The following is a 14,874-nucleotide window of genomic DNA, read 5'->3' as shown; positions in this document are numbered from 1 at the left end:
CAAGTTAAATATTTAGCTTGTTAACTAAATATTTAATTTGTAAGTTAAATATTTAGTTTATAAACTGACATTTATAAATTTATGAATCAAATGGTGAAAAACTGACTTTGAAAAATAAATCTGTTATTTTTATTTTTATAAAAGGTTAAATAAAACAAAAAATATTAGTGGTAATTTTTGACTGTGTAATTTTATAAATGGCACCCCACACACATCTTATGACTTTTATACAGAAAAAAATAGATATCCAAAAGAAGTAGCAGCTGTCTATCAGAATCAACTCCAAGATTTAAAGAAAATGCATTTTTTGACTTTTCTTTGACTGTCTCTTTTTTTTCTGACTAGCCTTGAATCTGACAGCTGAATTTCAAAGAGCCAGCTGCTCTGATTCAGATGTCAGGATTTTGTGTGGTACCTGCTTCTYTCATCTCTTATTTCCTGTGAGCGATGGCAGTTAGCTGTTGGTGCGTTTGGCAGATTGACACCTCTGACTGGTCAATCCCAGCCTGTCACTCATCCCACCGTCCTGGACACCGGCAGCTAAAGAGGCGACTGTCAGAGCAGTGACTGAGCCCCAGGCGATCATTGCCCCAGCGACACAGACCTATAACTCTCGCTGAGACGAGAGCCATCTCAACTCAACAGCCGTGATACCCTCAAATTTCAGTTTTGTGCAGTAAAATGCTACCTACTGCTTAGTAGTAATGATACCCTTTTGGTGACTGACAGTTTTTTGTGTGTGTGTGTTTTATTGGTGTCCCTTCATCATGTCGACCACAAATGTTTCATTCTTTATCAGTTTTATTTGCCTGCTGCACTTTTCTCAAAGTGTCTGGTTCAGCAGCATTTTTGATGTACTTTATGTTATCCTTCACTTTGCTCCACATAATTTAGAAAGTATGGCTAACGCTGCAACAGAGCTGACAAACAAAGCGCTGTAGAAAGCACATGTTAAGCGACATGCCTTGTGTTATCAAGAGAGGTGATGCTGACGTGACGTTACAAAATTAGGAGGGGTGTGCGGGGGTGGGGGTCATGTAAATCTCGCCTTTTGAAATTGCTTGATGTTTTTTTTTTGTTTGTCCTTGAAAAGCTGGAGTCTTGCTGTGGCTGTTGTGTGGCAAATAAAAATAAATGGAATAAAGTGTGAAGTGTCAAAACATGTGAGGAAAGAGCTTAAAAAGATAAAATCCCCAAATTCACAGAAAAATTAAATTAAATAAAAAAAAAACGAGAGATTGCTTTTGAATGAACAAGTCACTCAGGAGTGCCACTGTGCCATTTCCAACTTTCCTGGCAATTTTATTGCTGCTCTGTCCAGATAAATTATAATGAAATATAGCTTGAAAGGTATTCCAGGCCTCTTTAAAACCTCTGGATCCAATGCACCTAGTTTCTGCAGAGGACTGAGGCAGTTTAGGCACACACCAAAGACAGAGTTGGATGGAAATATGAGTAAACATTTCAAGAATCTCTTCTGTTCTGTGAGTGATCGAGTGCACAATGAGAATGATTTTGACTACAGGATGTTTTTAATGTTCTGTTATTCCATGCACGATTCACTTGGATCTAAGTGGGTTTTTCAGTCTGTATTTCCACYTGTCCATTTTTAAACTTGCTTCGCCCGTTCAGGGTTGCAGGGCGGGTGGGGGTTTGGGGTGTCTTTTTTCAACTTTCATCCTGAGAGAGGCAAGGTACACCCTGAATGTACCATGAAATCTCAAATGGAAATGAAAAAATTGCCATTTGTACTTAAAGTAGGGACAACTTAGAGTTACTCATTAAKCCGGCATGCATATTTTTGGTCTGTGGGATCAAAACCGAAGGACCTGGAGAAGATCCATGCATGCACATGAAGAACATGCAAACTCCACACAGAAAGGCCTCAACAGGGAGGTGAAAATGTGACCTTTTTTTGCTGTGAGGCAACAGTTCTGACTACTGCTTCACCAAGCAATATTTTTTCCAATAAATTTTATGGCATTTGAATAATACTAAATGAGAAGAAGAGGTGGAAAAGGCAAAACAATAGGGAAGGATGACAAGAAAAAATTTTTATACTTTAATGTTTTGGGGAGGTAAAGGCATTACTTGGGAAACAACTGTGGATTTTATTGCTACAGTCTGAAATGTGCAATTTTTTTCTTTCTTTTCTTCTCTTTTTCTGATTTTGGAAACCTTTTCGAAAGAATATAAGTTTCTTTCCACATCTTTCTTCCATTGTAAATCAAAATTTGTAATTTTCTTTTGTTAAACTGCCATTCGTAAGGATTTGAGTAGACTTGATGGAACCATTCTGGTCATCTCTTAACATAAACAACTTTTATCCCAGAGTGTTTTTTTTTATATTTTATTTTAAAGCAGGAAACACTTGAAAAGTAAATACAAGAATGCTTGAGGAAAGGTTTAGTTTCTGTGTGAGAAACGTCTTGAGAATTTTCTTTCTCTCTTCTTGTAAAATGCAAACTGTTGGGTCCAAGGTTTTAGCAAGATTTATGGTGTTAGCCGCTTAAGTAATTTTGTCTGCATGAGAGAAACTGAGAGATAGGCCACAGGGTAATTTAAGTGTCCAAGTATAGTGTTTATCTTTCCACAAAGCTGCAGAGGTCAGTACAATCCTTTGAACGTGTTTCCCTCCATTTCTTGCTATCAGTGAGAATCCTGGTCTTTTAACTACCCAGACATTKGTTGGGTGATCACTTTTGTTATTCGTGCAGAGCTAATTAGTCAAAACCGTTAGGCAGATGAATTCAACGAGCTAACACATAGCTGACCTACTCAAACATGCTCACATAAGCCTTTTCTACTTCCCTCTTATCAACTCCTGATGCTCCCATAAAGTATTCACCCTCCTTTCATTCAGTCATCTCCCACACGGCTGTTTCCAATTGGCTTAGAAACATTCTTGGAATGCCAGGGCATCAATGTTTTGTGCAATGTGTGCATGTCTCCCCTCAACCCNCCCCCAACCCCCGCAACTTCTAAAAAACAAGTGTATGTTAGAGAGATGAGAAAATGAGGGGAAATTATATATACAAAAAAAAAAAGACGTAGATGAACAGAAATGAAAACAAAGTGGGTTGGTTTGAAAATGTGTTTTAGTCCTGATGGTTTGTAAATATTAAAAATCACWTCCATGCAAACAAATAGGTCATTGTGCTGTCGTATCACTACTATCATGGGTAAAGCCCCAAAAGCATGAGGGGAAAATGGATGCACAACACTCAAAAGTTCAGAAAATGCTAAAAATAAACCTAAAAAAATTCCAGTGCCATTTTAGGCCTGATTCTATGTTTTGATGCTACCTGCACAACATGAGGGCTAACAGCTTGACTTTTAAATTTAATCTTATCTATTGTTTAATTTTCTTATTATTTAGTACATTTTTTATGTAATTCATGATTTATACCTGCCGTTGCCAGCTTTTTGAACAGTGTCTATCTTGTGACAGCACGATTCATGCAGGGGTGGGTGGGGTAGCAGTTTCAGCCAGTTGTGCACATTTGAACCGTAGCTCTAAATTATGTTTCTGCTTTCTTATCGTCATCATTTGCTCACACCATGAGTCAGGCGCCTGTATAATCGCAGCTTGAGGCCACGCACAAAGCTCGGCAAGGATTTACCACCGGAGGGGCTGTTAAAAATGCCACCGTACTTTTGTCTTTGATGCTTTTTGTTTTTTTATAATTTTTTTTTGTTGTAATTTTTAAGGAATATAAAGCTTGGGATATGACAAGTTGGCTAACACAGAAGCTTAGGGACACAATTATGGTTCAATATTACACCTCCCTAACATGGCAACTGATGTGTTTTCTGACCCATTAGCTGATTCGTGAACCAAGAACTCTTCTGTTTGCAGCTTCTGCGGGGTGTGGGGAGGGACATGTTTCAGGTGAYTTGGAGTTGTCTTTGTAGTTTTGTCTGTTTGGTTCTCCACATTTTACAGTCCACATTATTCAGAAATACAATTAATTAAGCTGTAAATGTTTTAGTATTAGTCTGAGGGTRACATATTACTCTGGCACAGGCAAAGTTGTGTTTTAAAGAGGCAAACTGAAGGACACACATGCCGTATGGACAAATAATCCCGGTTTCATTTCAGTTGCACCTATATAAAGTTTTATATTACCATTGCACACAAAAAATCAGCCATACAAACACAAACAATCCCACATATCTATGTGCTTTAGTGTAGCTCTGGGGGTGTCCGTTAAAARTAGTGCACTACAATTTCATTACTGTTAACCACGGCAGCTGGTCTGGACAAAAAGGCACCACAGTGTCTCAATGACTTTGTCCGCCAGTTTTATTTACATTCCTCTTTCTCCCATGACTCATGACTAAGCTAATCTAAAACGCAGAATGCCCAGCGCTGGCAGGACGAGTCACGCAGAGACCGGAGCCGTACACCTACAGGCCATTCCAGGCGGGAGAAACTCCCGAGAGGATCCAGTCCTTCACTGTGCTTTCTAATGAGCACGAAATTCAAACTAAAAAGATGTGCATGATAGATAAATGGACTGATAGCTGGATAGGCGCATGGTGAGCTGTTGGAACACCCCTGGCTTGTTTTTCCTCATACTTAACTATGTTAGTCAAAGTGTGTAGCCTGTTAAATTGATTCCATGAAAGCAAAAATCAAATCAAGGGAAATTCGAGTGGGGAGTTCGACCCCGGAGGGTTCCGAAGGTTGTAATTTTTTTTAGGATTTTGTTGAGGGTATAAATGTACTTTTAAAATTATAAAGATGACTAGAAGAAAATTAATCAGAAAGATTTTTATTTATTTATTCTTTTTTTTTGTAGCAGCAAGAAAGTTCCCTGCAAACACACACTCTGCTCAGAGACAAACAATGGTGCGCGCACACACAGAGATCCATACATGTACRCTAAAAACACAAAGCAACGGGGGAGGCGACCAGCACAACTAAATAGCAATTACTACAGTGTCTGCAGCCTAGCGACCGAGCTACTGGATGTCATTGTCTCTCATCGCACTTCTTAGTGTGTGTGTATGTTTGCACGCGCCCTCCTGTGACAAAAATCCTCTGTGGCGAGACCCAGAATTTCTGTGTGACAGGTTTGGATTAGTGCTGCAGAAGGAGAGTTTGGAAGGAGGGGGGGGGGGGAGGAAAGAACTTCTGGCTGCTGTTATTATGTTTAAAAACAAAATGTGTTGCTCCGAGGTTAATTACATCCTAGCTTTGATCATGCAACATAATCCATATATAAGTGAACGTCTGTATTATTCTCTGGCTTCAGTATGTTGTTGCTCCTTGTTTCGTTATGTGTTCTGCACGTCTGCTTATCCTAAATATATGTTGCCTTAATGAGGAAAGGGATTTAYTCGACAAAAATCTGTTTCCTTTTATGCAAACCGTAATGTATCTGCACACAATGAGAACATATCCTGGAGGATGTGATTTAGCCAAACTAAAAGCCCTGAAACTTTTAAGCATGCATRGTAAAGATACAATTTATGAAGATATTATAGGATTTGAAAATACTAACAATAATGATGATAATGCGTGTACAATCCTGATTACTCTTTTTTTATGTTTTTTTTATTTAATAGTTATGTCATATAGTATTTATTTGCACAATGCATCATGTTTTTTTTCTCAGATGTTACAACCAGACCTTTATTACTTAAATAAATTTTAATCAGTTCAGTTCACCCTATTCATGTGAGCCACAAATTTTTTTCATACTATTTTCCTGGAAGTTAGTTTTTTTAAACAATAAAGGTTTAGTAACTGATAGAATTACTCATCTCAATTCATTCAACCTATTTTCCTTTGTTTTAATTATAATTAATGAGCATGTATTACCACTTCATACTAACCCAGCATAACAAATTGTACATGTACATTGTACATTTGTTACTCCTTTCTGCAAGGGTTGCAATAGCAAGACTGGTCACACAAAAAAAAAATTAGTCATTGTTTTTATTTTTATTTTCACATGTCCTTCTTGACACAGTCTGGTCTTGAACCCGGATTTTCAGGATCAAAAGACCCCAGTGCTGACCACTACAGCCTTACACTTATGCAAAAGTGCAGGTGTTTATTTCATGAAGCTAAGAAAAAAAAAACACCTAAACAATCCCTTTTGATTTAGCAATTCAAACCAGCTGATGAAAGCAGACAAATTCAAATAACATTTATTCATGAACTGTGTCCTGTGTGCCATTCAGGTAATATGTNCACACACACACACACACACACACACACACACACACACACACACACAAAAGGAGTAGTGGGAGGAACGCTTGCACAATGTATTTTTAATCTGAATTACTGTTTCATGTGCTTTAATATTCATCTTGCCTTTGTTCTTGGATTTTTGTCTTTCCTGCAGGTGTGTTATCTCTTGTTGTTTCCACCCCTGCGTTTGAAAATCTATTTTCACTGAATCTGAATGTACAGACACCTTTTGATATTCTAATAGAAACAATCTTGCAGACATTTTTGTTTTAGGTTTTTTTGTTTTGTTTTGTTTTGTTTATTTTTTTTCTGCATTGAATTTGTACCGTCTGAAGCGTTTAAGGTTACATTTGTCAAATTTGATGTGAGAGCCGAGATTTGCCTACACTCTCTGCAACTTTCCTTTTATCTGTTCGCTTCTTTTTTAATCAGATTTATTGTATCCTGTCAGTGTATTTTATACATTTCTTTCAATTTCTCATTTCTCTTTGTGTTTTCTTTTTTTTTTCTTGTTTAGCAATAAATACCACATCTTCTTTCTTTTTTTCTTTTTTTTTTCAACTCTGCTTTTATTGACTTAGAAAGGACAATTTACTACCATAATTACAAACTGGGATGTGGTCTGACTGTGACTTTTAGCATTTTACAATCTACTTCTTCTACTATGACGCAGTTTCCTTGGCATCTGAAAATACATTTCCTCAAAGGTATTTTGAATCTGAAAAGACCTTCAGAGTGAGAAGTAGTGTTAAGAGCTCAGCAGACAGTTAAGTTTCACTTTCACTTTCACCCGAGAGCCTGCAGGAGTCCGGGGTGTATGTGCATGGGGGAAGGGGGGGCACTCTGCCATGAGGAAGTTCGGCTTATAGACACGTCCTAGAGGTGTTTCTGGTCCCAAACGGCGTTTCTGGTCCCCACCTGTCGTTTTGCTCCTCAGCAAGGCTTTCTAAAAACACTGCATGAATGAGTCAAAGCAAGGCTTTGGGCATGTTTTTTATGAGTGTATAACATACATGATATAAACCTCAAAAAAGTTGATTTTACATTATGTTGCCCCTTTAATGAAAATAATACTATAGTATCAATGAATCTTTTTAACACTTTTCAATAATGCTGACCAATGATTCCATGATATCAGATAAGAAAAGCTATAATTACTTGTTCCTTACTAAATATTGAGCCAACATTTATTGATGTTTTCTTTTCTCACAGTTTGCCTGCATTCTTCATGATTTACCAAACATTTGTCAATAAGTTCCCTATATGTAAAAAATGTGAGCGTTTGTGTATACAACCTATTTGAAACATATATAGAATACTTTATAAAGGTATTTTAATGTACCTACTTTTATTATTATCATTCTTTATTTCACATTATAAAGTCACTTATTGTTTAAATTTTAAAAATCCTCTGTCATAAAAAGCAAAAAATAAGAACTTTTTTTCTGTCAAATGASCCAGACTGTCTTTGGTGGAACTTCTGCAGCAGGAAATGAGCTGATTTAAAGGGGTAAACACCTTTTGAGTTCAAATAAACAAAAGCAAACATGGCTAGCAAGAGCACACATCTATGCTCCGTTCTCCTTTTGGTTTCCTCGACCCGACTGGAGCTCATCATTATTTTAACCAGTCGCTTGAAGTCCCCMCACCCCCACCCCACCCCACCCCTTCAATGTGTTTTTTAAGATGTTGTCTTTGAGCCAAGTTCTTAATAAGCTGTTTGACTGATTACAGCTAGTTCTACAAAGCCCTGCAGGATCTGAGCACGGGAGTGTGTTAGTACATCTTGACACTAATTGTGCGCCGTAATGTGTTTGTGTGCGACATTTTGTTTTGCGTGACTTTGACTGAAGCTCTCAGATGAGGAGCCAATTGATTGAGATGGCCTCAATTAGTCTCTGTGATTAACTGAGGGTGATTGGATGCCGTCCCCCAGTATCCATTCTTATCCATTATTGACAGGCTAATTAGTCGCTGCGGTGGCCGTTTAAGCACAGCTGATTGTGTGCGACAGTCAAATGACCCCCACAGCAGCCCGTTAAGGAAAGCTTTGACATGTTGGTGTGTGCCAGATTTCACTTGAAGGCGGTGTTTTCAGAAGTGGTGCAAACAGATCAAACATTCTGCAACATGGTTGCATAATTTAGTTCAGGTGATTGGTATGGATATTTGCAAATTTGAGAAAAGCTGTGATATTTTAAGGCTGCTACCTACTTCATGAGACTGAAGACATTTGTTCTTGCTTTCCCACACTCCACGTTTTCCTGGACAGTTGACTCAAAGTATTTCAAATCACAGAAGACATGAAACTGGAAAACTTAAAAAAGAGTTATGGACAAAGGTTATATAAAGTAATTAGTTGGTGATTGGATCTTTTTTTCACYCTTTCATCTCCTTTCTAATCAAAATTTAATGCATTTGTTATTAAAAATTTAAGACTTGTCCAAGAAAATGCACAGACATCCACAGCTAAATGAATTGAAAACATATTTAATGAAACAAACCAGAGACACAGCCTAATTTGAACTGAGAAGCTGAGGCGGTTTTAATGAGAAATTCGATCAAGAATGTAATATGCAATAAGGCATTGTTTAATTAGCCTTAGCTGCTTTGTGTTTGATTAATGTAAAGGCTGTTGCTACAGTTTAGATATTTTCCTTCTCTTTTATTTTTATTTTTATTCAACTCACAGCTAACAGCTGTTTCTTTTTGCTCTTTTTACTATAGTTCTTCCCCGGGAGCCTGTGATCACATGTCGGTCCAACACGTACCCTAAAGGTTTCTACTGCAACTGGCACCTACAGCATCCAACATACATCCCCACAGCCTTCGAAGTGGACATACAGTAAGTCATTCTGAATGTTTCTGTTTCAGGTGATGATGGTTGGTGCAATCATTTCACCCATATGGCATTATTTAGAACAGGGGTGTCAAACTCATTTTCACCGACGGCCACATGAGCATTGTGGTGGCCCTCGAAGGGCCGCTTGTAATGAACTTTGATGTTTYRTGTTTAACTTTGACTAAACAGTSTTTTAACAMGTCCTCTTTTAAACACTAATAAGAACTAAGTGTACGRCTGACTAAATCTGGAAYAAATAATACAGAAATACTAAAAGTAAAACYATTAAACTTTTACTCACTGACGGGTTTCTAGTGAGTAGCTAGTATGCATTATGACATATTTAGTTTATGATTCATGCTGACTTTAAAGCAGCTTATTTTCAGATATTAATACTGAGTTATCCAACTAAACTCCTCAGTTACTTAAAGCCAACAGCYCAGGGGTAGGTCARTTGTTATCTTTMACMTTTAAAGTTTATATTGTTGCATTTAATCATAAATTTAAAGTTTACCATTGATATAAGAAACAATTTTCAAGTTAAGTAAAAAAAAATGGCGGGCCATATGGGAGTCACCTGCAGGCCACATTTGGCCCGCGGACCTTGTGTGTTTGACACATTATTTAGAACACAATCTTTGTTGCAGTCTTCATATATTTCAGTTAAAGAAGATAACAAGCTAACTCCAAAGTGTTGGTGATAGAACCTTTAATTAAAGATAATTAAAATACAAATATGTCAAATCACACTGAGGTTTTTCTTGTTACAGGTGCTTTGTTCCGTTTTCGTTCTTAAAGCATCTTGGATTGTTTCGACAGGTTTAAACAGTGCAGCAGATGCTCAAATACCCTCATCAAGTTTACTTTGAASAATTACAGAGCTTCCCTGTTTACACAGCAGCATCTAGATGCTACCTTCATTAATATTATAACAGCGATATTATAGTTTAAATGATATTTAGGTCAAGAAAGACTGAGAGATGAAAACAATAACAGTCAAATTTATTGTCCATGGTCAGTCAGAAAGYAGACAGGCACGGAACCGCTAGGGATGCCTTTTCACATTTTTTACACACCATCAGCTCCACATTGTTCTGAAGAGCTCCTTTGTAGTCCAAAACAGGACTTTAACTGTCACTCGTAATTCTAATTCGAGTTTCTGGCATCTGGCTTTTATCTGCGAGAAATGAAGTGTTCCATTAAGATTCATTATTGACTCGCTAATCTTGAAGGGATGTAGGTTTGCTGACTTCAAATGAGCAAACTTTAACTGTCCTTTAGCCTGTAGGCAAATGTAAAAGCTGCAGAAATGTACATAAAAGTAATCTAGTTAAAAGCAAAATCTAAAGGAGGAAAGTATTTAGTTRATAAAACCATTCTTCAGAATAACTGACTTTGATTGAAGCAAAATAAAAAAATGGGTATATGTCAAACTAAACATYGAATTGCTTGTTGGTAAAGTACCATAAGCCAATGCAGTTTAAAATCCTAACTCTACAGCAGGGCTTTTCAACTGGCGGCCCRAGGGCCACATCTGGCCAGCAAGTGACCAAAGTTTGGCCTGCTAATTAGTGCATTCATCTCTTAAGCACAAAACCCCAGTTTTCTACTTTAATTATTATAAGTTCTTTTATTTAGACATAGATATGTGGTATGTACAGAAACATCAGAATCTTGACTAGAAGCTGATAAAAAAACATATGAACATCCAAGATATTTAAAACTACAAACTGTTGGAAAAACTATGAAAGTAAAAATACAATTGATTTAAAAAAATTGGCAAGTCAGAGATGTCAAAATAATATTTGTGTTAAGATGGAGGCATAATGTGCTCTTTTTGTTTTTGATATATTTTGTCATCACTACTTTTGGGTTCTGTATGTTGTATTCATGATTAAATGCAGCAAAATAAACAATTTCAAAGGTAACATATCTTTGTAATACTTATTTAATTTACATAAAGACTTTAATTGCTGGATGTTCGGCCCCTGTGCTTTTGGCCTGTAGTAGCTGTGGCCCCCCGGGAGCAATTTAGTTGAATAGCCCTGCTCTACAGTTTCAAATTGAAATATCTTCCTGGAGAGAATTTCTGCTACAGAACTGAAAATTAAACAGTGTCATCAAATTATTATTTTCTTAATTATTATTTCTAATAAAAATTAATAACAGATAAACACTTACTTTTGTGTGTGYTYGTAAGGCYGGTTTTTACTTTGTGGTAAAGACAAATTCCCTACCCTTTGGCCTAACAAAGACTYGAAATGKGGAAAAAAGGGGAAGGAATGAAATGTTGTTGAATTTAGTGAAAATACTAAACCTAAACATAGAATTTATGTTTTGTTTTTGATAGGTTTAACATAAACCAAGACTGCTTTAGCACTTCCTGCTCTCTTAKTCTGCACTCCCGTTTCGTATGAGACCGTGTTCAAACAGGAAACACACTACACATTTCTTACTCCTGTTTTCCACACATCTGCTCTTATTTTTTTCTATACCCTTTCCTGTCTGTCCCCCTCAGCTTATATTTCATTTATCTTTTCAGGCATAACCAGCGTTCACTGACAGTGCAGAAAGATCCGGTCCATAAGAATCGCTGTCATGTACGATTTCCCGAGGTCTTCTCCTCCTACCCCTACATAGTTAATGTGACGGCGATAAATTCCTTGGGGAAAACATCGAACACGTACAGCTTTGAAGAGTCCAATATAGGTAAGACAGGTGTTGTGTCATGTTTCCTTATTCTGCCATTTAAGCTTCCTGCGCCTTTAGTCGGTTTTGTCGGAAAGCTGTTAAAATGTGAGGTGGGCACAAAATTATTTACAACACCAGCTTGTTATTGCCGGGGCTGCTTGTCAGTAATATTTCCTCGCAGTTTGGTTTCAAATTAAAAAAGGTTGACGTTTAAGGTTCAAACACAACGTGGTCACATTAAAAAAAAGAAAGTCTCATAGATAGTCCCCTCAATCTGCAAACCATTAAAGTGTTTTATTAAAGTTTATCAACAGCTCAGTTCAAGGGGACAGCAAAGAGCTTTGTGTCAAAGAGATTGACGGGTACTTGGCTRAGGAACAAAAGGACTAAAAGGCCGAGTGTCAAAGCAAGTCTTTGAAGATGGCAACACTTAAGATAATGCATTTGTCTAACCACAGATAACGGGACTGCCTTCCCGTCTGGTTCTTTTTGGAGTTTTGTTGCACACACAGCAATGCTTGTTGCAATGAAAGCAAAGAAAATTGAAAATGTGGTTGCCAAACAAATGTTGTCCCGCTTCCAAGAGAATGCACAGAGGTTGTCAACAAGAAACCAACTGATTATTCTCACATCTTTTGTCCCACATAATACCACATAGGGTAATAGATGATTTCCCAGCACTTTAAAAAAAAACACAAAAAACAATTTAACTTACATTTGTGGCCCGTTGCAAATAACACATAACACCTGTCTGTTTTTATTTTTTTTTTCATTCTCTCTAAAGCAATTTAGCAGCAGCAAGTTTTGTCATTTCATTATAAAATTCAAACCTGAAAGTTAGGTCTTTCTTTGACTTATTTTGTCAGACCATTTTTGAAGAAAAGCATTTCTGATGGGAATAAATTCGTTCAGAGGACCACACAATAACAGGAATTACAGGATTCATCAGCAACTCTGACCGAAAAGGCAGTGAAGAGGAGAAATTCATTTTAAGGGAGAAACGAGGAGAACTCTGACAGATAAGGAAAAGTGCTGCAAGCCACTCCTCAGCTCTGTTGCATTGATTTTTAGGGCAGTATTGGTTTGCATGACACATAAACAGTTGCAGATACCAATGGGGCTGGGAGCAATTTGTGTGCAGTGTTGTCATGGGGGTGGGGGATAGTTGCTTTTTTTAAAAGGAGGGAGATTGTGTTTGTCCGTGTGTGTGTGTGTGAGCCTGTGTGTGTATGTGTGTTTTCAAAAGTAACCAAATGAGGCAGTGACATGCTCCGCCAACCCCCGGACACAGGACTCATGAAAATGCTAATGGTAGCCGGATTAGCGCCTTGGCTCAGGAAATATCCCWTTTGGAGATATCAAAATACCCCACCGCTCCTTTCATTAGATCCACGGTTTCTTTCTTTCTTGTATGCACTTCTTGTAGCTTTGCTCTCACTTTCATTTATTTTATTTTATTTTATTTATTTTTTTTGGGGGGGGGCACCCTTTGTCTTTTTCTTTTTCTATTGTTTGCATTCACCCTTTAATGATGAGCTAAGTTTGGTTGGTCCTAATGAGATGGAAATCCACTTGAGTGGTGATTTTTTTTTTCTTGACCTTGTGAACACTTTTGATTAGGAATATTTCTATGGCACAACCAGTACAACTCTAGGAGGTTTGAAAAATAATAGTTTGATTTTTAGCATTATCATCATAAAAAACCATACAGTAATTATCTTTCTGATCCAGCATTTTGACTGACCAACACTTTGATAGGGAATATAAACAACAACCACTACTTTAGGAGCAAAGTGTGCAATATATAACAAGCTTGCAAGGCACTAATCACAACTAAATGCTTCTTTAATAATGTTTCTGCTCATAAACAATGTGTCTGCTGCAGGCAAGATGCATTGGTTTAAATGACAAGTGTCACGTTTGAAGCAAGGACAATCACTTATAAGCTGCACAGGCATCTTATTTAGTCTGCGAATCTGAGTGGCATCACAATAAGAAGTGGTACAAACCAGACACAATTACTATTATTGATTAAGGCAGCATTTATATTGACAAATCTAAAGAAGAAAATGTCAAACCAGTGGTTCAGAAACAAATTCCATTGGGGGAAAAAATGGGTCATACAGAAAAACATCAACGATAAAGCGAACAACTTTTCAGGMTTAAAACAATTCTGTACAGAAGTGTGGATCAGAACCATGTTTTCAATCTATACAGTGGATTTATTTTTAGTAAGCGTCATTCGTGGCTCAGCAGCACTCTGGGCGATCTCAGCACATTGCATTCTTTGAACTGCAGTCCACTCTACGATCACTTCAATCTCCTTCAGGATAATTCTTACTCGGAGTCCAGATGTTACCATTGATTAAAAAAAAAAACAAGTCAGGGGTAACAGAACATTCCTTTTCTTCAGTCACACTGCACTGCAAGTTGRATATTTTATAAATGTGACAAAGAAAGGGTTTGAAAATACATGTGTTCTCATTAAAGTCAAACTGAAAGCTCATCTCTTAAATTTGCTTTCTATCCCTGCATTTTGGAACATTTTTTTCTTATTTTTTTATCGTTCAAGACACGTTCATTTTCAGGGACAATAAGGAAGATTCTAAATAAATAAAACTACTTCAAGCTTTCTGCTGCACTTCTGAATTCTGAGTGGGCGTAAGATGATTTTCTACTGTCCTTGTTTGTTTGAACAAAGCCAGATAAGATGAAGTGTGTGAGTGTGTGTGTGTTTGTCCATGTGTGCATGCTTTAGTAGTTACAATATAAAACTCAAGACAGCACAACTTGTCAAATAAGTAAGTATGCAGTAAAAATACTATAGGGGCCTCATACCYATTTGCTTAGTTAAATCCAGGTGGTTACTTTCTTGGGGGCCAGRCAGTGTACATAATAAGCATTCAATAATTTTAAATCCAGTGTCCATTCTAGACAACAAATTTTTGACCATRTTCTTTGCACTCTTTTTGTTACTAAAATAGTGAACACTCAGTCTCAATACTCTCTAGTTTTTGCGTGTGCTTTTTTTTCTTTCTTTTGTTTAGTCATGTTTAAAAAATGTCCTGAAAAATGCACCATCTATGACACAAAAAATATTTTCTAAAACCTTTTGTAATAATAATAATAATAA

The 14,874-nt window shown here is 37.1% G+C and overlaps 1 protein-coding gene across 3 annotated transcripts in view; it reads left to right on the top strand.

Moving 5' to 3' along the window:
* cntfr (ciliary neurotrophic factor receptor) overlaps positions 1 to 14,874 on the top strand; it is a 224,313-nt gene that overhangs the window by 174,861 nt on the left and 34,578 nt on the right. For all 3 annotated transcript variants that reach the window (XM_014002511.1, XM_014002512.1, XM_014002514.1), the window contains 2 exons: positions 8,936 to 9,053; positions 11,593 to 11,759. In XM_014002511.1, the coding sequence (XP_013857965.1) occupies positions 8,936 to 9,053; positions 11,593 to 11,759 (285 nt within the window). The remainder of the gene's footprint in view (positions 1 to 8,935; positions 9,054 to 11,592; positions 11,760 to 14,874) is intronic.

Source organism: Austrofundulus limnaeus, unplaced genomic scaffold, assembly GCF_001266775.1.
Source record: "Austrofundulus limnaeus strain Quisiro unplaced genomic scaffold, Austrofundulus_limnaeus-1.0 Scaffold13, whole genome shotgun sequence".
Classification (NCBI taxonomy): domain Eukaryota; kingdom Metazoa; phylum Chordata; class Actinopteri; order Cyprinodontiformes; family Rivulidae; genus Austrofundulus; species Austrofundulus limnaeus.
The sequence above is the reverse complement of the archived record's forward strand: the minus strand, read 5'-3'. Positions and strand labels throughout refer to the sequence as shown.